The sequence below is a fragment of the Anabas testudineus genome, chromosome 3, assembly GCF_900324465.2.
Source record: "Anabas testudineus chromosome 3, fAnaTes1.2, whole genome shotgun sequence".
Taxonomy (NCBI): Eukaryota; Metazoa; Chordata; class Actinopteri; order Anabantiformes; family Anabantidae; genus Anabas; species Anabas testudineus.
Window position 1 is genome coordinate 23,651,640 of NC_046612.1, and position 25,000 is coordinate 23,676,639.

Sequence of the window (25,000 nt, forward strand, 5' to 3'; positions counted from 1 at the left end):
AGCGCTCCACCTCCGCAAGACCAGCCCAGGCCAAGCCCGGAGAGTGAGAGAGCCAAGAGGAGGGAAGGAGAGCAGTTGAAATAAGTTAGGGATGGAGGGTGGAGGGGGGTTTCTGGATTTTTGCTGGTAGAGTTTCAGACCATTGACTGACAAACACAAACATGGGAGAGCGCTAATTGTGGCAGCGCAGTCCAAGGTGAAACCATAAAGGGGCCATTTGCTATGAATTAGCACCGGTGTAAAAGCTCAGGAAAGTGGCCCCCGTGTGAGCTGCTCACTGTACAACACGGATTTAATCACGCCGAGCCGCAGATGTGAGTGATAGCAGCGAGCTTGTTATTTTGCTCAGGGACTCTGAAGCCATGTGAATGGATGTGCTTTCCTGTTAAATTATTATTGCAGCTGATGCATGTACACTAGAGAGCTTCCAGGGATCGAGACGCATCACGCGCCTCCTTACGATACACTGAGCCGAAACATGATTTCAGCTCCCTTATGAAAATACACACAGGGAGAAAATGCAGAATTTGATTTAATGCAGCAGTCGCCAGGTACCATTCGAGACGTGAGACAGGACGCCGGGAGCCGGGGTCCGCGCCAAGTGTTTATACGTGTGGGTGTGTTAAGGAAGACATAAAGAGGAAAACAGAACGAGAGATATTTCAAAGATGACGCATCTGCCGATTGTAAAGTGTGAGTTGTTGTATGTACTATTGTTGTCTATGAAATGATCACTGACAGGCTGGTAAAAAAAAAAGAAAGAAAGCAAAAATTGGCAATAACATTTAAGATACAAGCGATGTTCAGTACATTTACCGGAAAGGTAATAACACCAGTGTGGATGAGATCACCTGTAAATTTGAAATGCCACAGATTTCAAGCAGCAATTTCTGTTCAAAGCACATATAGAGAGAAATCTTTCATAAGTACAAGTTGCGCTGACACCCCGGCAAATGTTTGCAAAGCTATAAGCTCCATGGACACACTGTATTTACTGTTGCTCGCTCAGCCCTCGTGTCTAAATATACCCCATCCAAGCCTGTGTCCGCTCATCTCATTTTTAGTCTATAACACCACCAAATGGACTGGTGGATGATACATACACATGCGCAGCTTGTTAATGGGAACCACGACGACAACACAAAGCCATAGACAAGCTGTCAAGCTCTTCGAGGGCAGCACTAATGTGATCCCACAGCTCTATCAGAGCCACCGCTGGGCCCAGTGTTTTATTACAGACCGGGAGGGACAGACAGAGGGAGAGATTGGAAAGGAAGAGGGAGACGGCGACCATGGCCCATTGATATAATGGTCCTGCCGACATTAGTGATACACCGTACAGGTGGGCCTCGGGGAAAGAGAGAAGAGCACTAGCACAACACACAAAGAGGGAGGACGGAGAGATGTTAGCGTTTATTTCTAAATTACAAAAGGAATGGAGATCTGAGGGGCTCAGAGACAGAGGAGCTGCTGCGAGACTGCAGCTCAATATGGATCTTTGTGGTGCTGCCTGAAGAAAGATTCCAAAGCTGTATTCCAGGAGCTGTGGTGGGTGTAAAATTGAATGAAATTAAGTCCAGCAAACACTGATGGGCTTTCCTTTTCCTGCTTTTAATGACAGCTTTTTGATTAAACCCTCTCAGTATGCCAGTGGAACCTGTGTCTAATTTGGGCCATATTTCAGAATTTATTATATCCGAGCCAGTGCTTATAATTTATGTGTCATAATGGCTATCAATCACTTGCAATAATTCGGCTAATATTCTTGTTAACTCCCACTCCTCATCCATCAATCAAGGGCAGGGCCAGATATCAGCTCAATTGTTGGAGCTGGAGTAAATGCAGATTAAGGTGGGGGATCCCTGCTAATCAGAGGGCCACAGTGACGCGACTCAGTCAAGAACGGGGGATCGGGTTTTCATGTGCTGTAAACCCGCGACTCTAGGGACCTTTTGGCAGGACCAGGGAGTCTCAGGCTTCTCCGGCAGCTGCATTCAGGACTCAATCTCGCCTTAGCTTTGCCTCGCTAAAGCCAAGCACTTGGAGAAATTTTAACAATGTCATTGTACCGCACCCCATCGGTCCTGGAGGCAAGCTTACTTGGGCTCAAGAGCCACTCTGACCATAATCGCCCCATCACAGAGAGAAAAAAGAGTGAAAGGGGGGAGACAGATGGGGGGGGGGGGGCAGAGGCGGAGGAGGTGAGGGACAGACACTGAGAGGCAATCCAGTCGAGCAGAAGCAGCTTGCATCAGTATTTATAGACTGATGTCCCACATCTTGTACTAGCAGTGCAAAGTGCAGAAAGCAACAAAAAAAAAAAAAGGTCTGAAGTGAATTCAGAGAGCGATCCCAGATAGACCGGGCTGGGAAACAGACAGCAGAGCATGAAGCCGACTCCGATTTGAACTTATATCACACTCATAAGCCTTGAACGCCTCACTTTAAAATAAACTAGTCAGGAGACAAAAGGAATGTACAGTTACAGCTCCTGTCTTGTTTCCAAGGTACGATGTGAATCCAAGCTGTGATGTCTTACCACTTAACTCCAATCTGCCTCTAAAGAGGAAAACAAGAAAGACAGCGGGATTGAACCGTCTCGGAGAAGTCAGCACAAGCAAAAAAAGCTCTTTAGCATTATGTTACTGAAAATCACCTCTGCTTCGAGCACAATCGGCCCACTGATGTGCGTTACAGGAGCAGCCTGATAGTGCGGCCATTCTTGTTGGGGATCCCGTCAAACGGTTTGTTTTGGGAGAGCAGAGAGTTTGTTTCCTTCCCCCAGCACACACAAAGCTTTGTCTTTGTCTCTGTCTTTGTGTGTCATAGACATATCTGTTGTCTTTGCTGAATCAATAATCAAAGCTCTCCTTCTTTCTCTATTTGTCCTTGCGATCTCGCAGTTCAGCGTGAACCGATGAATATTAATGGTCGATTATCATTTCTCTTTGCACACACAACGCCGGGGACGGCCGCATCCTCCCGCATCTTCAGGCAGGCTGGAATCCGTCATTACGAATCCTCACAAGCCATATGCTAAATGATTACTGGGAGGCGAGAGAGGAGTCTGGAAAAGTTAGGTCTGAGGCCGTGAGCCGTTTCAGCGCTAGCCGTCATCAATCTGGCTCCAAAGGAAACACATTCGGATTTCTCTTTTAGTGCAAACGCAGCAATTTGTTCACTGTTTGTGTTTTGTTCTAAGGCTGTGTTTTGCCCTTAATGGCCCGATGTAAATGCTTCTTTGCACGTTTGAATAATTGAAACAGCTTTGATTGAAGAGGCAAGTGGGTGGGAAAACATGGCCGCCGTTGCAGACGTTTCGGATCGGGGGCCTCGCGCCTGAATGAAGAAAGGTCTTCAACGCGACTATTTTAAAAACCCAGGCTGCTCTTTTTTCCCACTGTGATTGTACAGTGGTGAATCAAGAGCTGCTTTCCCAAAAATGACCACCTGCTTGCCTTCCAGTGGTCTACATGAGAGCCTTTACTCGCTCAAGTGGCGTCTCCACTCGGCGTCAACAATGCGCGCGAGTGTCCCTTCACTTCGCATGAGCAATGCGTTGAAGCCCATCCACTGTCGCACTACATTTGCCTATTTCTGTTCTTAATGACAGGTTATTTCTGAACCGTCCCTTACTCGTGATGAGTAATCCTAAAATCCCTCCCAACACCGTGTTCATTTTTTATTTTTTTAAAGCTACAGCCGAGCAACAAGCTTTCACAGCTGTCTCCCCTGCTTCACTTTAACAAGTACTGCATGTCTGCCTCCCCGACGCCAACGGGACTGACGGGGGCTGACGAACGTGCCGCTCAGTGAATCACAATGTCAAGAAACGACGCGCTGAAGAAGAACAGCGAAAGGGAAGGGGTGCCGTCACGCCTTGTGGCCATCCTTCTCACTCTCCTGTACCTCCCCCCCCCCCCCCCCCCCCCCCACTTGCACCCTCCTCCCCGAGCCTTCCTGCGTTTATGCAAATAGTCTCTGCTGAAAGAGAACAGCCGAGAATGACACACCATTAAAAATCGATGGCACAATCTCTTTCTGTCCCACTCACAAACACTATCTCTCGCTCTTAATCCCAATATTGGTGTAGTTGAGGGCAGCCCGGTTGCAGACAAAGATTGGGGATGCAAGTATAATTAAACCTCAGAGTGTGCCAGCAATAAAAAAAAAAAAAAAAACTATGGGATGGAAAGAGTCCAATCTTTGCCTGGACTTCCTTGATAATCAGCCCACAACCACAGACACAGGCGGCCTCACACACAGCGGAGGAAATTGTGCAAAACACACAGAGAGCTGTATGACCCATTTGAATCACACCTCCCACCCATTTGATTCATTTTTTTTTAATTAAGTGTGAGAAACACAGAGAAAGGGGAAGAAGAGGAGACAGAGGGACAGAGATGGGGCGAGATTTATAGTCTTAAACCGATACATCACGCTCTAACATAGGACTTATCTTAGCTCTGCCAGGCATACTCATGAGCACTTAACCTTGCAGCGAACACAACCCGTCATCAGCGCCTCGTACGAGGCGAGCCGTGCTCTCCTTTGCCCAGAGATGCCCCCCCCCACCCTATGTTCACTGTTTGGAAGATACTTATACATATGACTAACCAATCGCACAGACAAGAGTGCTGCAAACATTAACCGAGGCCTTCAGAGGAAGCATTCTTCTAGACCGGGAGCTTGATTTTATGCCACCAATCCTCTGTTCACAATCTGCAGCATATAAGAACACAGCACGCTATCTTAAGCAAAAATAAATACGAAACTCTGGCAAAAATCTAACATCATGTTAGTTTAACTTTTTCTTATTTCACTTGAAACATTTGGAAACACTTTGCCAGGCCGGTCTGTCACATTCTCTGACGCTCAGCGTCTCACAGCAGCGAGCTAACCTTTAAATTCCAAGCTCACGTGTGGTCACCACGGCCCCGGTGAGTGCTTGTTTGTTTGAGCAGTCTGATGAGCAGCCATTGTCAAATCCAGCAGAGGCTGCCTAATTGACTCGCCTGAAAAATTAATGCATCACTTAACAGCATTTTTGTGTTCGTATGGTATTTAGAAAACACAGGTGCAAATCCCGCATGGTGGCAAATGTTTAATTGATGCAGCCATATGACAATGTGACTGGGAGAAAAAACAAAACAAACAAAAAAAAAAAAAAACACAAGAGGTACTGGAAGTAGAAGTGATTACTTGGACCACAAGTCACTTATTTTTCCTGTGCAACAAAAATGGAAACAGCTTTTTTTTTTTTGTTTTAGTGCCATCAGGTGTCATTTTAAAGGGTTGAAAACACAGGTTTTAGTGTCAATGTGTCACAACAAAGAAATGCACACCCACCAATTATCAAATATTAGGCACTGAAACACTGTTTGCAAAAGCTATTACTGAACAAGATCAAATATTATGCTAGATGGCCTGCATTCCTGCCCACTCCAGAGTGGCTGGGTGACATTCTGTTTGAGGGAGGTGAGCGTGGCTGCCAGGCGGACTCTCCCCAGGTGAGTCCCAGCAATGAGCTGTGAACAAGCTGCTTTGGCCGGGCTGGCCAGCAGCCTTCTCCCCTCCTCTGAAACCTGCCTGACACTTCCACACAGGCCAGGGAGCAGGTGGCCCTTAGCTGCAGGATTAGCCTGCAGTTTTGTTCATTACAAAGCTGCAAATAAAAAAAAAAAACCTCTCCTATGTTCCTCACAATTCATAAATCATGCCTTATGTGGGGGGGGGGAGGGGAGATTTGGTTAAAAAAAATAGAAAGAAAGAAGACATTTGTGATTGCTATACAGTGTCTTGGATTTCAAGGACACCCAACATCGCCGAAAATATTTGCAACCAGTATTTGATGGGAGTTTAATTATTTGGAAAAAGCATTTCGTGGTCCCCCTACCACCGCTGCCACTGCTCGCCTCTCTCTCTCTCTCTCTCTGTCTTGTCCCCATATCTCTGCTTCCCCTTGACAACCCAAACCCTCCCACTGCCCATGGGAAGAAAAAAAAAAAGAAAAAAAAAATGGATGGAGCATTCAAATGGCCGAATTAATGTTTCCACACGATAAGCGAGCTTAATATAATGCTGACAATCACGGCACTCACCCTGCCAACTAGAATTGGATCGGGTCCAGAAAATTCCTCCAGCACAAACATTTGATTCCAAACCCATCCTCTCTTGGCGCGGCTCAGTAATCTTTGTCCTTCGCCAAGACCGCTCGCCACTGCTGTGGACCCACCAGTTTGTGTACTTTTGGACTGGCCTATGATAGGAGTCATAGACACGCAGGGAACGCAAGTAATCCACACCAGCAGCAAGGACATCCACAGATCCATGAGCATCTCCTCGGACTGCTTTGGCATCCTCGTCGTTGTGTGTTTTATTTGTTTGTTTGTTTGCTCTACAAGCCTCTTCTCTCTCTCGCTCTCTTGTTTCCCCCCCCCTCCTCTCTTCAGATCAACAGCTCCTTCTTAGATAACAAGAAAAGGTTACTTGTGTCCTCTTTGAACGGCAGAGCTTGCATTCATGGTGCGATAAAGGTCACTTGCATGGCTTGGCATGCCTCCATAGCAGTTGGTGAGGGGGTGAGGCACTCAGCACAGCATCCATTTGGCGTTATTCCGAGGGGCAGACCTATAAGGGAGCAATCACAGTTTGTTAGTTGTCTTTTAGTCTTGTGAGGAGCTGTCAGGAGGTGGGGAAAGAACGAAAGGGGGTAGTCAAATAAACATTTGAACAAATCAGACGAGGCAGCCAGCATGAGAGAGATGAAAAATCAGTTTTTTAAGTCAGGCAAACAGATAGAAAGGAAATAAAAAAAAAAGAAAAACAGAAGGGAAATACTCATGTTAGCATAGGAAGTGAAGATGTCACTTCATCGTTTCAAATGCTCATAACCCTTTATTCCAATCTTCTCCTCATATTATCCCACTACAATTAAACAACATGTCTGTACTCCGAGGCTATTCAGCCCTCACCATCAGATTTCCCTCGCATTAATCTGTTGTTCTGGGGATTATGCTGAAAAGATTGCGAGCAATTACATGTTCCTTACGATTCATGTTTTGACATTGCCTTTCGTGTGAAACATCCTTACACGCCTCGGTCAAAATTCTGCAGACACCAGCTTGTGCATGCACTCGTGTCAGCTTTGGGCAGAAAGACTGGCTGCAGGTGAGCTCGACAATGTCAACTGCGCTGCAGCTCACTGATATCACAGTAATCCAGATTCATTGAGATAGAGTCATGGAGATGTGATGTTACATTATGTAGATGGTTTTTCACTGACAACCAAAGCAGTGAACTTTTTTGGAGATCAAACAAGAATAACACAGAATACAACAGAGCAGTGTAACATTGAACAGCCTCATGCAAATTTTACCCTTTAATCAAAAACTGTTTCAACATCCACTTCATCCCTCACTGTGTAAAAACTGATTCATTCTGTTCACCAGAAGACAAAAAAAAAAAAAAAAGAAAAGCTTGGCTCTGAGTTGTCCCCAGCTCAGACTGATGCAGGTGGACAAGCTATCACAGCACCGAATGCTTTGCTCTCAGCACAGTGTCAGTGTTAGTTCTTCCAACTTTTATTGCACACGGTGTGGAGTAATACATGTTTCATGTTTCCACCGGTGCAATTTCAAGGACAATAAGCTGGAACGTATTCCACCTGAAGCCAACAGCAATATCATAAAATGTGGAGAGATTCGAGTTACTGTGACATTCTCCAAGTGCAGGCAACGACCTGGAGACTAAAAAGACCGGGGTAATAAAAAGAAAAGGGAGAAATATATCGGAGGGAGATGAGTAAGAGGAGAAAATAAACCTGCTAAGATATGAAATAACCACCCATATAAAATTTAACTGTAAATAACTCACATGAAATTGGATGATTTCTCATCTTTTTTAGTGCATTAACAAGTCGCTGTGGTGCGTGACTAAGCAGGCGGCTTCAGCACCATGAGCGTTGGACAGCTCCCCGCCGGAGAGCAGCCGGTCCACACGGCTCAGCCGACAACCAAGCGCCGGCAGCGGAGGAGCTGTCCAAGGTAGGAAACATGGACGCACAGGAGCAATTCAGTCCTCCAGTCACTCGGCAAGAAATTACACCACGAATTAAGCCACAAAGTTTGACGCTCATGTCTGCAATAATCTGCACCACGTACCTCGATTACCCGAATCTCTGAAGTTTTCCCCCCGTTGACGGAGACCTGTGTTTGCAGCCAAGCCACCTGAGTGCGTCAGATGTGCCACTGGACCACATGAGCACTCCCGGCGAAGATAAAACGAACTGAATAGTGGCTGGATGTGCAACTTACAGGCAAGTGAGACGCGAATAACGTAGGTAGCCTAAGTTGCAGACCCTTTTTCTACACTTGCTCTGTCTTTCCCCGCGTCCTCTCGCTCCTGCAAATGTGCACAGAGATTGTACTGTAGCACCGCGGTGGAGAAAGGGGCAAAGAAGTCCAGTGAACCCTCATCCAACCCACCTCCCCCGCGTCCACAAAAAGACCTCTGTGACACAACGGTGATGCCCGTTATGTTTAGGTGTTAGGATATGAGGGCTATACTTACTAGTGAGACTTGCATCCTTCTCCGCTGCTGCATCATTTCACCGTTTTCTCCTTCAAAATACGCACAAGAGAAAAAAAAAAAAAAAGTCCAATGCGTCTCGGTCGAGGCGGCGGGGGAAATGAGCGAAAAGCGCAGAGACGAGAGGCTAGAAATCCTTCGTGCAGTTTGTCAAAGGCGGAGTGACAGTGTTGGGTTGGTAGTTAAGAGCTCCGACGGGCTCGCTGGCCGACTGGAAAAGTGAGGAAGAGATGGTGGAGAGAAGCACGGTGGCGTAGAGAGCCTCCCCTCCACGGCGCTCATTGGGTTGATGAGGAGCCGGGTCAACAGGCGCACAAATGAACGCATGCCGCTCTGCCCGGGCACGAACGCGCAAAGGTTATCGTCTCACATAGTCGCCCCATAGCTGCAGATATCACATAGGTGCGCGCAGGTGAGATTCCTCTCATTAGTGTCTTTCCCTCCGCGGTCTAACTCTTCTCTTTGTTGAGGCAACGACGCGTGAGTTTTTGGCCGTCACTTCTCCCGGTTATTAGTGAAATGAAATCGGCCGGGCGATCAGTGAAACGGAGCTGAGGCAGCTCATTTACACTGTCACTTGATAGGGTTAAGCAATGAACAGATGGACGCGGGCGCGCGCGCGCGCGCGCACACACACACACACACACACACACACAGTTAGACACTGTGCTCATGCTGGCACAATGGAAAGTAAAGAACTATTCCATCCATTCAGGATACTGTGACCAAAATCTTACACTGTTCTGGTTTTAGTTTATTTGGATTCCTGACACGTGAATGTGCCTATATCCTGTGTGTGTGTGTGTGTGTGTGTGTGTACAGGTGCTATTTAGACATTAAGAGAAAAGGTCATGCCTCATCACTGCACAGCAGCTGGATGTATGTGTTTGTGCAGGAGGGCAGCAGAGTGCGTGAGTGACAGCGGAGGGGGCCCGTTGCTGCTGTCCATGGAGAGAGCCCTCTAGTGTTTGCGCGGCTGCTTGGCAGCAGCCAGGCAGGCCTTGGGGGGGGGGGGGTGGCAGGGGAGGGGGGTGAGAAGCCTTTATCACTGCAGTAGGAGAGGATGGTCAGTACCCTGTCAGGAACACGAGGCCTTTTTCTCAGCTGTGAGAACGTCTTCATGACACGTACACAGCATTCTCATTCAGTGCTAATAAGCACTGCCCGGAGAGTGAAAGAGTTTGTCTGAGAGAGCGGGACGTGATATTGCATCTCAGCACCTTAGCACAATAGAGCTGTTCTTCCTAGGCTTCGCCTCGTGGAGGCCTTTTGACCCGAGTGCCAGAGATCCCAATTAGCAAAGACATCAAGTCTACCATTACTTATTTCTGTACCATTTAATTTTCCTCCCACTCACGCTTTGATGTTGCAGCTGTGATTCAGATGGGAGTTCTCCAATCATCTTCTTTAAAAGCTTCTGCTGCATAATACATTAGGCTGTAAATGTTGAGCCATGTTTTCCCTTGCTCAGTATGAATGATGATTTCATTGACGGACAAGCGCGCGGCTCGTGTGTGGGTAGAGTTAGATGTATTTTAAGAAAAGAGTGCGCGTGTTCATTCTGAAGTAAATAAGCAGGCGACAAGCACCTGTCAGTAACTGAAGCTGTTGCCGTGGTGCAATTCAGTCTAATGTCTAATCTTCCTCTCTCTCTGTCACACACACGTGCACGGCCTAACACAACACAGTAAAAGTCATGCCTAATAAGAGAATATATAGTGTTGTAAAAACGCATCTGCATTAATGTAATTCATGGCACAGTCTTCAAAAAGCAGGATAAAAGCCACATTGACATCAGGTGAATCTGAAACATACTAATCACTCAGAATCTCCTTCTGTGAGCAGAGTTTTGTGCAAATGAGAAGGTTTGGGCTTTAAATTAGTGATTAATTCCACTGACATGGCCCCTGCCAGTGATCAAAATATCAGATGGCTTTGAAAAAGGCAAAGTAAGTGAAGGGGAAATGGTCTTTAGAACCCAAGCATCCTCAATCGATCATTAGTTACTGCTTTGTCAGTGGTATTAATCACAGTGCCGTTGCAGTGTGTGCCACAGACCTCCGCAGCTGAAACGCTGCAGAACAAGTCACCACCGCGGGGACTGTTGCTATATGAAGATTTTGTTACTTGATTTAGATGCTGGAGATGTCGTTTTAGATATTTCTTCCCTGATATATCATCACGGCCCGAGCTTGCACACACTCATGGATATTTACACCAGGGTATTCTGAGTAGCAAGTATACAAACCTGTTATAGCAAGCGTAAACATCCTCAAAGACACATTTTTGCAAATAACCCTCTGCCACCAGCACCGCTTCTGCACCCTAATTTGACCAAGTTTCCCACTCATTACATATCACTCATCTTGATGAGCAGTCTACCTTGAAACAGCATCCAGCCTGAGGCTGCGATAACCAGCAACTGTAAACTGTATATTTAGCTTGATGTCCCTTCCTCACTTTGCTTTACTTGTTATTTTATTGCTGTCTGTTGCTGGCGGAGCCCCCTGCTGCGACTACTGGCCTCATGTTGACAGCAACAACTGGCGCAACAACTGGCTCACATGACTGGCCAGAGCTGGCACAACATCTGGTGCAAAATATTGAACTCAGCGAAGAGACGTCCTCGATGAGAGCGATGATGGTTTTCATGCAATGAGTTGTGCAAATACAGTCTTTTTTTAGAAACCAAGCGTTATTTTTTGATCATCAGTTGAGAAACATAGTAAGTCAGTCACTTTATAATGATTGCAAACATTGCAGAGGTCACTTCTGACCCAAACCTTCCTAAACATTTTTAAAAATATCCATGGCTTTGGATTCTCGTTTTGTGCAGACTTCTCTAGTCCACTGCGGTAGTTGGAGGGTAACGGGTTTATTCGGGCGCAACACAGTCGTGTTGTACAATTACTCACAGAAACTCTACAGTGTCTCATGCACCCAGTGTATCAGCATCCTATAGCTCATATTACTCCAGCACGGGCTTCGTGACGCTGGTGTCCTGTCAAAGTTGACACTGAACAACAACCCCACTTGAGCAAGGACAAGGCGACAGTGGAGAGGAAAAATAACACATGACAGAAGATTAATTGGCCGCAAATCTCAATAATTATCACTGTACCTATAGCACAGGATGCCCCTAAGGGCTTTAGTTGCCTTGTCCTAACCAGCCCTGAACTAAAAAAGCTCTGTAACATTTGGTCTGTACGTCGGGCGTCTTGTCAGTCAAATCCTTCATCCTAATTTCTTAAAAAGGTCACAAAAGGTCAGATAGTGCACCTATATCAACTTGCAGGTATCTCTTGTGACATAAAATAGCGCCCGTACAGCATGGTTAAAATAGATGATGTATGGATTTAATGGAAGGCAGACTTGAACACACATGACTGTGAGCTGACTAAGAATGGACCTGTGTAATATATCTAATCAATCTGGTGCCTTTTCATTGGTAAAAAAAAAAAAAAAAACCCTGACTGCAGCTTTAAAGGAGGTTGGACCTTTGGGAGCAATGCTCATTCACTTCCTCCTCCAGGGGATTTCCCAGGTGATCAAGAGATGGAGAGTTTCCCTCTGGTCACAAACGTGTCTCACTGATGCTTGGGCTATTGCCACAATCATTAGGGGGAAAGATACAGTGTTTACCAAAGAGTTACAGCCCAGGTCACATGTCAGGATGGAGTGGGGAACTGGAGGCGGAGGGGAAGAGTTCTGCATCTCAACTGACCAAATTGCCTTCCTCTTCTTCTTTTATTCATCCTCCTCTTCACCTTGTCCCCATGTCTTGGTCAATGAAACATTAAAACATCATATCAGTAAAAGTGCTTTACTCAATAGAAATGTGTCTGGTGGACATGAAAGGCTTGGAAATACTCATTGTTCTTCATTGCCAAGCGCTGCCCTCTCCGTTTGACAGTATAATATTAACAGCACAATTGAGTACCCGGGCTGGTGCATTCCATCGGCTCCTTCTAAACCACACTGGCTGATTTCAGGAAGGTTTTTTTTTCCTTTTTTAAAAATCCTCTTTTGAGCTACTGCAAAAATGTTTAACGTGTCAAAATATGCAAATCGCTTCTGACCTCTTTTGAAACATGAAACACAGCAAACGATCGAACTTAAATTCCAGTTAAGTGCGTAAGAGAAAATTAACCACGGCACAGTTAACGATTAACCACTTCCTGTTCAGACAATATGCATACACATACACATACACATACACACACACACACACACACATACTTGAAGCTACTGAGAAATTTTGGGTGACTCCCGTGTTTGAACAGGCTGAGATATAAGTACAGCATGTGGCACATTAGCATTCCTAAAAGTCAAATTTTAATTGGTTGCAGATTAAAGTTAATTGATTTAGCTGATACTTTTAAAGCTCCTGAAGATAATTAAGTGCAGTGTTGAGAATTCTGATATGTTGACATTTTGAGAATGAACAACCTGTAACATGTGGGTGCAACATAACGTTAACTAACATCTTAATCATGCAAATTGAAAAACATGGCAGATTTAATTATCACCGGTCGAATCATTGGTCCTCATTAATTACATTGAGCTTATTTATTCACATTCACATATCTATTCCACTTACTTTCCAATTATGCAGGACAGTCCTCAGACCCCCGCTGATATAACAAACAGTAATTCCATTCCTGCTTCATTAGGGGACGCATGTAATAAGACGCTGAGGAGATGAGGGGGACAAATGAGTATCCAAGGTTGAGGAGCTGCAGCAACAAGAATCCAGACCATCACAAACTGTCGTTATGCGTACGTTTGTTTGTTTTTTAGATTGGAAATATGTGACAAAAAGGTTTGTCATACATGACTAGTGAAATGGGACTTAAATTATCCCCAGCACACCCACAGACACTGAAAAAACAAGTTTATGTGCCGTGTTAAAAATTGCTAATCGTCTCAACCAGCAGTGAGTAGCTGTTGTTCGTATATAAACGTGTGTGTGAACTTAAGATAATAAGGTTGATCAGCAGATGTTACTATCTGAAGCAATAATTAAGTGAACTAATTAATGAACAAAATTCAAATTATATTTGTTTCTTTTTTGCTGAGAGCAGAAAACAGCTGCAGCAGACTTAGGTTGTTCTAAAATTTGCCTTCGCTGTTGGGGGGGGGGTCAGGATTGAATGCGGGCCTCGAGCGTGGTTGAAAATAGCTTTATTTTTAGAATAATTCACTCAAACACTTAACAAATTAATAACTTTCATAACACCGTGAATCATTCAAACTATTAAAAAAAATCACAGAGCTCCTTATTTAACTGCTACAGTGAACACAGGTGGTGATTTAATTATTTCTGTGGGGTGCTGAGCGTAGCTGCCTTCATCTTCCCACCTCCCTGCACCCCAAATCAGGTACATACAGTGTGGTAAATCATATCTTAACTACAATGTGACAGTACATTAAGTAAATCAATTGACATTATGTGTTAAATGGCACAGTTAAAACATCATTAATAATCAGGTTGGACACTTTAATATGGCACAGAGTCGACGCTCTAATGTTGTGCTGCTGAATTTGAACTTTACAATTTGAGGTTATGCAGGAAAGGTCATATAAATCCTCTTCACACTCCTTATGGCAACAGATAGGATACCATAAGATACTAGGATACTAGTAATATTAATATTGTGTGTGACAAGGAGCAAGAGAACACCTGAGCATTGCACTGGTCATGGATGTTTCGGTGCCACAGCTCTGCAGGACTCTGCTGATGTTTTGCAAACATGCTAATGCTAACACATTATTGGTGTAAGGTGGTACAGTAATATTATTAATTTCTTTAATGGTAATATTATTACAGTTGCTAAACCAAGCCAAGTGTTCACAGGGGCTATTAGCCAAAAAGCTAAACATAGGATGAAGGATAAAGCAGAGAGGCTTTAATCACCTTGAAGTGTGGCTATTATTCTGAATTTATCCTAGTCAAAGATGCAAAGAACGTTATTGGGAAACGCTACAAAGAGAAGACTGATAACAAGCTGTCACACAGAAATATATTTGCTTGCTACCTGGAGAAAGATGTGGTGATGGAATATCATTAGAAGGCCACACTCAGAGAGGTAAGCAGTGTTTCTACCAAGCACTAAATATGTTACAGTTCCTCCCTCCGGCCCTATCTTTTAGTTTGGTTTTGTTTGTTCTGTCTCACTCTCCTGCCACACACCCATATATGGACTTCCTCTTCCCCCACTCTCCACACTCTGGACTGATTACAGACTCAATTCACCTGTGACTCCCTCCATTTTAAAAGCACCCCTCAGTCCTCAGTTCGGTGCTGGTTTGTCACTTCCACTTGCTCATTGACTTTCACACATTGCCTTCACCCTGATTTCATTCATGTAGCACACTACTCCTCCACAATCTGGTCAGTCAGTTAGTCTGTTTGTTTGTTGGTTTGTCTGTGAGGCACTGTTCTGTTTTTGGTTTGTCGGTTTGAGTTGTTTGGTCTGCGCTCATGCAGTGTTTTTCAGTTGATACTTTGTCCTGTTAGTTTTGTATGTTTTGTTCTCGTTTTCCTGCCCTCTGCAGTGATTTTGGTTTGTTACTTTGTACATCTGCTTTGTCCGTTGGTTTGGTCCACATTAGTGTGTAGTTTCAGTTGTTACTTTGTATGTTGGGTTATGGTTTTGTTTGTATGTTGTTACAGCGTTTTTGGGTCTCTTTAATTTGGTACTTTGTTCGTGTTTGTTAGTTCCCTGTGTCCCCTGCCCTTTTTGTTAATAAATATCCTTTTGGTTCGTACCTGTTTGGTCCCAGTCAGTCTGTTCGTAACAGAACAAACCAGCCCGTTTGCGACCATGGAACCACCACATTCCACCACTGGTCGCTTCCCCCTTCCTCCCTGTCCTAGTTTTGTTTGTTATGGGGGCCTGGCGGATATTCTGGAGGAGGAGTATTTAGACTTGCTTTGCAGTGCGGAGCATTTGGTCAGTTGGCTGCACTCGGGTGTGGACCCCGAGTGTTTCGAGGCGCTGTACAGGGCAGCAATCAGAACCTTTGTGAAGAAGGGATACTTGATGACATATCCAGAGTTTCAGCGTCTTAAAGACGCTGTCATGGCTGCTCTGAGTTCCTTCGAGCAAAGGTTTTGCTTGACTGCCCTGCCTAGCCAGCACCATTTGCTCTCCTCCTCCAGTACTCCCCGGTCCCCAGCGTTTGTTAGTCCTGCAGCTAGTGCTGCTTTTGTTGGTTGTGCAGCCGAAGCTGCTTTTGTTAGTTCTGCAGCCGAAGCTGCTTTTGTTAGTCCTGCAGCTACTGCTGCTTTTGTTGGTCCTGCAGCTAATGCTGCTTTAGTTAGTCGTGCAGCCGAAGCTGTTCTTGTTAGTCCCGCAGCTCCCGCTGCTCTTGTTAGTCCGGCAGCCGATGCCGTGTGTGTTAGTCCGGCAGCCGATGCCGTGTGTGTTAGTCCGGCAGCCGATGCCGTGTGTGTTAGTCCGGCAGCCGATGCCGTGTGTGTTAGTCCGGCAGCCGATGCCGTTTGTGTTGGTCCCGCAGCTCCCGCTGCTTTTGTTGGTCCTGCAGCCCAGGCTGCTTTGGTCTCGGCTCCTGTTCCTGTCACGGATCCGGCTCCTGTTCCTGTCACGGATCCGGCTCCTGTTCCTGTCACGGATCCGGCTTCTGTTCCTGGTCCTTCAGCTGTCGCCGCAGTTGCAGCCACCTTGATTGCTGCAGTCACCGCTGCTCTGGTGTCAGCTGCTGCTCCGGTCCCTGCAGCCGCCAGGTTCCCAGGCGGGTCGACGCAGAGGTCGCCGTCGCCGCCGTCTCTTCAGTCTTCGGACGGGTCGACGCAGAGGCCGTCGCCGCCGTCTCTTCAGTCTTCGGACGGGTCGACGCAGAGGCCGTCGCCGCCGTCTCTTCAGTCTTCGGACGGGTCGACGCAGAGGCCGTCGCCGCCGTCTCTACCCTTCGAACTTTGTTTGTCACCCCAGGAGATGTGGTGGGATGACAATGAGGACACCACCACCCTGCTCCTGTCTCCTTGGGGGGCCCCTGAGAACTGTGGTCCTGTTCTGGCCCCTCAGCTCCAGCTGGCTCAAAGTTCGTCGCCGCCGGGCAGTCCGCCCGGGGCTCTCCAGCCTTGTTCGTCGCCGCCGGGCAGTCCGCCTGGGAGTCCTCAGCCGTCTTGCTGTTCCCCGGCTCACTGCTCGCCATCCGGCAGTCCGCCTGCGGGTCTCCTGCCCCGTGGGTCGTATCCTGGCCCCCGGCCTGGGGGTCCTCGGCCTGCTCTCCGGCTGGCTTTCCGGTCCCCGGTTCTCCAGCCGGCTCAAGGGTCTCGGGCTCTGTCTTCTGGTTCGTCGCCTCCCGGCCGTCCGCCCGAGGCTCTGTCTTCTGGTTCGTCGCCTCCCGGCCGTCCGCCCGAGGCTCTGTCTTCTGGTTCGTCGCCTCCCGGCCGTCCGCCCGAGGCTCTGTCTTCTGGTTCGTCGCCTCCCGGCCGTCCGCCCGAGGCTCTGTCTTCTGGTTCGTCGCCTCCCGGCCGTCCGCCCGAGGCTCCGTCTTCTGGTTCGTCGCCTCCCGGCCGTCCGCCCGAGGCTCCGTCTTCTGGTTCGTCGCCTCCCGGCCGTCCGCCCGAGGCTCCGTCTTCTGGTTCGTCGCCTCCCGGCCGTCCGCCCGAGGCTCCGTCTTCTGGTTCGTCGTCTCTTCAGTCCTGTTCGCCGCCTCCCGGCCGTCCGCCCGAGGCCCGGCTTTCTGGTTCGTCGTCTCTTCAGTCCTGTTTGCCGCCTCCTGGCCGTCCGCCGGAGGCACTCCTGGTCCGTTTGCCGCCTCCTGGCCGTCCGCCGGAGGCACTCCTGGTCCGTTTGCCGCCTCCTGGCCGTCCGCCAGAGGCACTCCTGGTCCGTTTGCCGCCTCCTGGCCGTCCGCCGGAGGCACTCCTGGTCTGCTGCGCCCGGTCCCTCCTCCGGGCCTCCCTCCGCCCGCCCGGTCTGGTGTTTCGGGCCCTCCTCCGGGCCTCCCTCCCCCCGCCCGTCCTGGTTTGTTTGGGGCCGTCTGGGATCCGCCCCTTGCCGGGGGGGTTCTGTTACAGTTCCTCCCTCCGGCCCTATCTTTTAGTTTGGTTTTGTTTGTTCTGTCTCACTCTCCTGCCACACACCCATATATGGACTTCCTCTTCCCCCACTCTCCACACTCTGGACTGATTACAGACTCAATTCACCTGTGACTCCCTCCATTTTAAAAGCACCCCTCAGTCCTCAGTTCGGTGCTGGTTTGTCACTTCCACTTGCTCATTGACTTTCACACATTGCCTTCACCCTGATTTCATTCATGTAGCACACTACTCCTCCACAATCTGGTCAGTCAGTTAGTCTGTTTGTTTGTTGGTTTGTCTGTGAGGCACTGTTCTGTTTTTGGTTTGTCGGTTTGAGTTGTTTGGTCTGCGCTCATGCAGTGTTTTCAGTTGATACTTCTGTTCCTGTTAGTTTTGTATGTTTGGTTCTCGTTTTCCTGCCCTCTGCAGTGATTTTGGTTGTTACTTTGTACATCTGCTTTGTCCGTTGGTTTGGTCCACATTAGTGTGTAGTTTCAGTTGTTACTTTGTATGTTGGGTTATGGTTTTGTTTGTATGTTGTTACAGCGTTTTTGGGTCTCTTTAATTTGGTACTTTGTTCGTGTTTGTTAGTTCCCTGTGTCCCCTGCCCTTTTTGTTAATAAATATCCTTTTGGTTCGTACCTGTTTGGTCCCAGTCAGTCTGTTCGTAACAAAATAAACATGTATCTGAAGTCACTGTTAAGGTTTTCCTTTTAAGCCAGACCCAGTCTTTCTCTAATTTGTGCTATGAGAGTCTTAACACAACCATAAAAAAGTTAAATCATTTGGTTTGAACAAAGAAACATGTTTAGATGCATTTAATGCTACAGCTGTTGCACAAAACAGTAATACAGCAAGTAAAGTACCTTAATACTCTTCATGCTGAATAATAGGCCATTAGCTTTGAATGTACCAGATAAATTAAAATAATGACAGTAGTAATGATACTGGTAGAGGAAAGGTCAAGAGATCAGGATGAGAAGGACTGTGCACAATTTCTCTGCAATCTATCCAATGGTTGTTAAGATGTTTCAATCTGAACCAGAGTGTATTGGACTGATGGACCAATAGCGACCGGCATTGCACATCCCCAGAGCCTCATGCATGTCAAGAAAACAAATCCATTGCTTACAGGTGTAATTGATTGCATCTGTTATCCTGATTGCAATAGCATCCATTTTAAAGTTTCTGTGCATTTGTTCAAGGTAGTTCTTTTGGATATGAGCCGTGACGTTTGATTCACTGTATTAAACCGCAGTGGTTCATATGCCACAGGAGACTCTGAGGACACTAAGAAAGTTAATACAGTAATGGAAAGTGTTTTGTTCACAGTTACAACTCCACTCTGACAGTGTTTCCAATCCTCTATTTATCTTCATTGGACAACAGCCCAGTCTGCTGATGTGGTTTCTCTAAAGTATGATTTCCCCATGGGTGCTCACAATTTCCCAGAAACGACGTCTATGACTGCGAAACACTTACGATACGAACACATTAAGTTTGTTCATATCAGAATTAAAAGCCACCGGTGACCAACTCAAGTTCTGAGATGGAAATGCACACAAGTGTAGAGTGAAACTGACAAATCTACAAATGTAAACCTGGATTTTATTAAACACAGGTTTGTTTCACTGAAGTGTGCTGAGTTTTTAAGGCACCTATTTAGGGAAACTCAGAGAGAAAGTGGCATCAGAACATTTCAATATGTGACCCAGCTCTATTTATCAACATCTCCATCCCCTGTCAGCCTCTCTGACAGTCGCGATGCTTTATGAGCGTGGGGATACAATAGCAAATTTGAATGTGGCAAAAAAGAAATAATTCGACATTAATCTAGTGTAATGCGAGAGGGAGGTTATAGATGAAGACAAGTGCCCACAGAAGAGTTCTATGATTAGATGAAGACAGACATCAATAGACATTGATGGTTGTAATGAATAGACAGAGTGCTGCAGTAATGACACTTTACCTTTAATAGTGCTCATTAAGAACACTAGCCACTTGGTTAACGAGGATGAGAGATGAGCACCGCCATTTGTCGCCAGGCCATAGACAGAGGCAGAGGCTTCTGAATTTCATTGCTGATAAGAGGGAAAAAATATGGCTGCCAAATGGTTATTATAGTTTAGTGGAAAAGTTTGAAACACGGGCAGATGAGGACATACACTCAAAGAAGATGGGCACATTTGGAAAATGAGAAAAAAGATGTTAGATTCTAATATGATACCAGAGTCTAGGTATCATATACTCATTGAATTACTTCATGGAATTGTTCATTCAATGTAAGAAATGCCAACAACAGTAGCAAAACATAACGCTCATTACTAACTCCATCAATAAAACACGCACAACACAGATCTTGCCAACAGGGGGCACAGGACAACTTCACTGGCAGAGATGAGAAACTAACTATCCTGAGTGTGAGCTCAGTGCAAAGATGCAGCAAAGAGGTTGTTTTCTCCCTTTTTGAAAACTTGTTCTATTTAACATTTCAGCAGGGTCGCGATTGAACTTTTTTAATATAAAGTCGCAACAAATGCACAGTAGCAGTTATAGTTAAGTTATATTTGCATAAAACAATTACACTGTACAGTACCCCACATAACCTGTTGATGTCAGTTCGTGCCATTTGTTTGCAATGACATAACATATATTTCAATTAACCGTGTCGCCATGCGCTTTTATTGGAGTAATTAGCATCCTGTTATTACACAGACTTAAAGAAACATGTTTCCCTAATCACAATATTGCGCCTGAACAATGACTGTGATTGCACACAAGCAGCGAAACCTAAAAATGCCCATGATTATTCCTCTTGACACAACAGAACAAAATATTTTGATTAACCAGATGAAACTGTGTTTGGGTTTTGCTTAAATTAAAAGTGCCGTGACAGCTTTGATGGATGACAGTACTCACCACGCCAGCCACGTTCCGAACGGCTTAAGACTAATTGTGAACTCGTGTGATATTCTCAGAAGGCAAACTGAATATTTTGTACTGTATCCTGATACCATCTTGGAAATAAATAACCACTTAAGGTATAAATACTGTGTTACTGGTAAATTGCGCATTTTACCACTAATTCACAACTTATTGATCATTCATTGCTTTAATCACACTAAACTTTACATTTTGATGGACACAACACCAAATAAAAAGGTGATCACATCTCAGAGTTTACAGCTCTGCTGTTACAAATGGATCTGGCAGGTCTAAATGGAAAATTAATAATAATGAATTAGTAAGTAATTAGTGTTCATTTCTATTTCACATTGGGTCTTTGTTTATGAGCTACTATGCTATACGTCTTCCTCATTCACCATACACGCTGCTATCACCTTGCAATTTGAAATAGTCCTTTGAATTGGATTTGAATCATACATTGATGCAGTAAAGCCAGGCAGATACTTTATAGATTCTGCCTGGTTTTAGCTCCAGTTCAGCTGCATCCCAAAGATTTTAGAATTGCGCATACATTTGGCCCAGTGTTTGTCGCACACTTTGAGCCGACTCCTGGCACTCGAACAGTCACCTGACCAACCCCTGAACCCGCTCGGATGATCATCTAGAGTGTCTGTAGAGTGAAGTATGCATTAATGTATGTATTAACAGGAGTGAGCTTGTTTTAATGTTACTGGAGTCGTAGTTGTGGCTAAATGGTGGTATATACAGATCTGCCACAACATTAAAACCACCATGTGCAGACTGATGTGATATAAAACAGAACTTCCTTTAAGAAAAGATACAGAAAATCGGTTGCATTTTCAATCCCAACATGTAATGCCTCCTTTTTTTCTCTCTTTTTCAGAATAGAGTCCTTTCGTTTGAATAAACTTGGAATTTTCACTGCACAGACCTGACAACCTGACAACGGTCCTTGATGATCAGCGTGAACTCCATATCGTTGCCAATGGACTGCCTCTGCTCAACTTAAAAGCCTGTTAAATAGCAGGTTTATGTGTACCCAGATCAGAACGCAAATACTGTCCCACTGAGTACAAACACAACATGCTAACTGAGTAAAGCTGTCATGTATTGATGTATCTTAGTTACCAGTAAAGAGCTGAAACACACCTTCTCCACCAGTGTTTTTTCTATATTTGTATAATTTTCAACATTTTATTACTGAAGGCATTACAATTATGACAGAATAACAGTGTGTTGTTTTGCTGAGACTTCATCTCATCTGGTTTGCACTTTGTGGGAGCATCACTTGTTTGTCAGCAGGACAATGACCCTAAATGACCCTCAACAACGTACTCCTTCAAGACTGTTGGAAACCATTCCAGGTAATTTAGAAGTTGAGTCATAGCAACTTTCTTGTTGAATTAAAACATTTCACTACTCATCCATGTAGCTTCGTCAGTCTGCCCTGAATAGTCTCGTTAGGTGAAACAATAGAAGGTGAAGGGCGTGAAAGATGTAATCGTCACACCTCTGCCAACCCCTGCCACCCCTCCAACCCCCTAAAGTGGCCTTTAGGTGTGGCGGATGTGTGAATTGGTGATCGTTCTGGAAGATGGATGAAAGGGCAGCATGATAAATAGGAGACAGGTTGTGTCTTAGGCCTCTACCTCTGTTGAGTGAAGGGGTATTGATTTGCACGTGCAAGGCTTCCCTCAAACCATTTGTCTTCTCTGTCTAATACATGAACATCATTGTCCTCCAATGAGTGTCCTCTGTTCTTCAGATGGAGCTGCACAGCTGATTCAGATCCTGAGGTGTTGCTCCTCGCGTGCTCTGCTTCCTTCACTTACAGAGGTGACTTTTACAAGCAGAGACATGGCTGCGTCATGGTTTAAAGGCCACATTAGGGGGTTGGAGGGGTTAGCAGAGGTGTGGCTGTTACATCTTTCATACCCTCCCCTTCCATTGTTTCAATTAACAAGGCTATACAGGCCAAGGGTGAAGTGAAACCAACCTTGAGGATAAATTTGTGACCTCCAACCAACTATCTTCAGATTGAAGAAGCTTCTTGGATGAGTAGTGTTGCCATAAGTCAACTTCCATGAAAACTTCTCCTGGACGACTGAGAACCTTCACCGAAGGCTTTTTTGTTTACTGTTACTGTTAAAAATAATATAACTAAAGGGAAACCATTGAAAAAGAAGGTGTAGTAGTATGTCTGCATGTAGTTGCATGGCAGTACACCTGACAAGAGAAGATGGGTTTGAAATGGTACGCAGTTTGGCAACAACGGGACAAACTAATTCTTTTTTCTTGTGCTAAGATCTAAGAGGGACTTCCAGTTTCTGATTGTTAATTGGTATGTATGGCTGATGCTCTGTGAGATCATTTGAAGTCATTAGGAAACACCCCCCTTCCACCGACTCTTAGGAGAGTAAGAAGGCGACCAGAAATCCAGCAGGGACTGCACAGCCGCACCAAAAGTGTTTTGTTCAAGAAATTTAATTGCTGCAACTACAAACTCATTCCTGGGAGTATTACAAAATAATGACTGTGTTCTAACAAGAAATTAAAAGCAAAAGGTTTTTTTTTTTCTCCACGCTGGAATATTCTTAATAGAAAAATATAAACGTTAACACCCTTAATCCTGTTGTTCTCGGTGCCTTACTTCATTGTTTGATTATAAGTAGCCACTTGTCCCAACTCTCCATTAAAGTCTCTCTGTGTTTGGTTTTCAGTATCTTGTAGCATTCGCAGTCCAAAAAAAGACTTCCCTTGGTAGTGCATACAGAAAGTTTCTTTTGTTCTCTGCAGAATTAACCAAAGCAGACAGCCAAGTGTGACGTAATGTTTCATGATAAACGCCGACAAATACTTTAGTGTATCATGACTAATTAGCAGACAGCACAATATGCCACAGCTTTAAGATCACGTTTAACAAGCTTAAAAATTACATTTAAAAAAACAAAACTAAGGGACATGGATATGTAATGCAACATGTCGAGACTGGCAAAAAGAAAGAAAGGTACTTCAGGACAGAAGCATATGGAAAGGGCTGGAGCAGAATAGAAAACACCAGGACAAACACATTTAGGCTATTGATTTATTGGAGGGTAAAATCCTAGAGACGGGTGCAAGATTGATCAAATGGAAGGTTATCCTTACTCACAGAGGCAAGCTGTTTGCCAATATCCATCACTGGAAACTCAAAATGGCTCAAAGGATCCTTGACATTCCCTAACACTGCAGTGCCAGTAGCCGGCCGGGTTCGGAGCTTCTCCGTGCGAGGAGGGATTCTGTTAGACTCCACTCTGACTGAAAGGCTGTACATTAACCTTCACGTAGGTAAAAACCCGAGGCAGGTGTCTGTGTCTTTTTAGCATCAGGGCATCAGCTGAAGGAGATTCATCAGTTTCTTGTCTGGAAATACAATAATACAATATTGGATTCAGACAGTATGTAGGCGCATGTGTATCTAAATACATACAGTCTGTTCTACTCTGTCTATCTGCATAGGTTGAGTGATTTGGAGATGGTAAATACCTTTTTATATCAGTGGATATCAGTGAATATAATTAAACAAGTAACTCCTATTCCTAGTATTCCTAGTTGAATCAATAGGTCATCATTTCAGGATATGTAAAATGACCATCATGAGTTAAAACATTCACTCCAACAGTAGGTACATCTTTCTTTTATGGTTTATAGTGTTTTGTACATATGTTTTAATATGTTGTTTCTCTATTGTTTGGTATTTGCCTTAGAAGAAGCTGCATGCCATCAAACAGTTTTTTATCGTGCACTGCACCTATTAGATACCTACTAGGTTTGTTAGCCCCCGCCCCCAATATATGGATTCTGTTCACCTGTTCACCATATATGGCGTCACTTATGTCAATCATTAGACACACCCCATGCATCCTTGTCAAATTTAGAGGTTTACTGGTCAGACATCACGATGGTGCTCATGACACTGTTTTTTATTTGGCTGTATATGATTGGTTGTATTTTTTGTTTAATATCCATTCTACTTTAATTTAATTTGTCCTTTGACAGCAGCTAGCATGAATTCTACTTTTACAAGATGATCATTTTTCAGTTTTTGTTGAAACTTCCAGAAAGGTGACACTTGATGGTGGAGTCGAGTGCATAAAAAAGATGTTTTTGGCTCCCTTATAAATGGAAATATGCTGGTAGTACACAGGTGTACAGGTATACATAATAAAGGGGCCAGATATTGTATGATAGCAGTCTTATTACAGCTTATCACAACCCCCACGTGCACAAGAAAGCCACCAGAAAGCATACATACTGTATCTACTATGTCCTGAACCTGCCCAGACCGCTCTGGGAAGTTATGGCCTGTTGAGCATCTATTAATTTGCATCTGCGCTGCTGTTGACAAGAATCACCATCAGGTTTACTGCCCTGATTGTTTCATCTGTC

The 25,000-nt window shown here is 45.2% G+C and overlaps 1 protein-coding gene across 1 annotated transcript in view; it reads right to left on the reverse strand.

Annotated features, from left to right (window-relative positions):
• Positions 1-8,787, reverse strand: part of cdh8 (cadherin 8) — an 87,811-nt gene extending 79,024 nt beyond the window's left edge. Inside the window, exons 1-2 of the mRNA XM_026377557.1 lie at positions 8,572-8,787; positions 6,102-6,630 (exon numbers count right to left, since the gene is read on the reverse strand). Of these exons, the coding sequence (XP_026233342.1) occupies positions 6,102-6,359 (258 nt within the window). The 5' untranslated portion in view covers positions 6,360-6,630; positions 8,572-8,787. The remainder of the gene's footprint in view (positions 1-6,101; positions 6,631-8,571) is intronic.
• Positions 8,788-25,000: the final 16,213 nt, after the last annotated feature.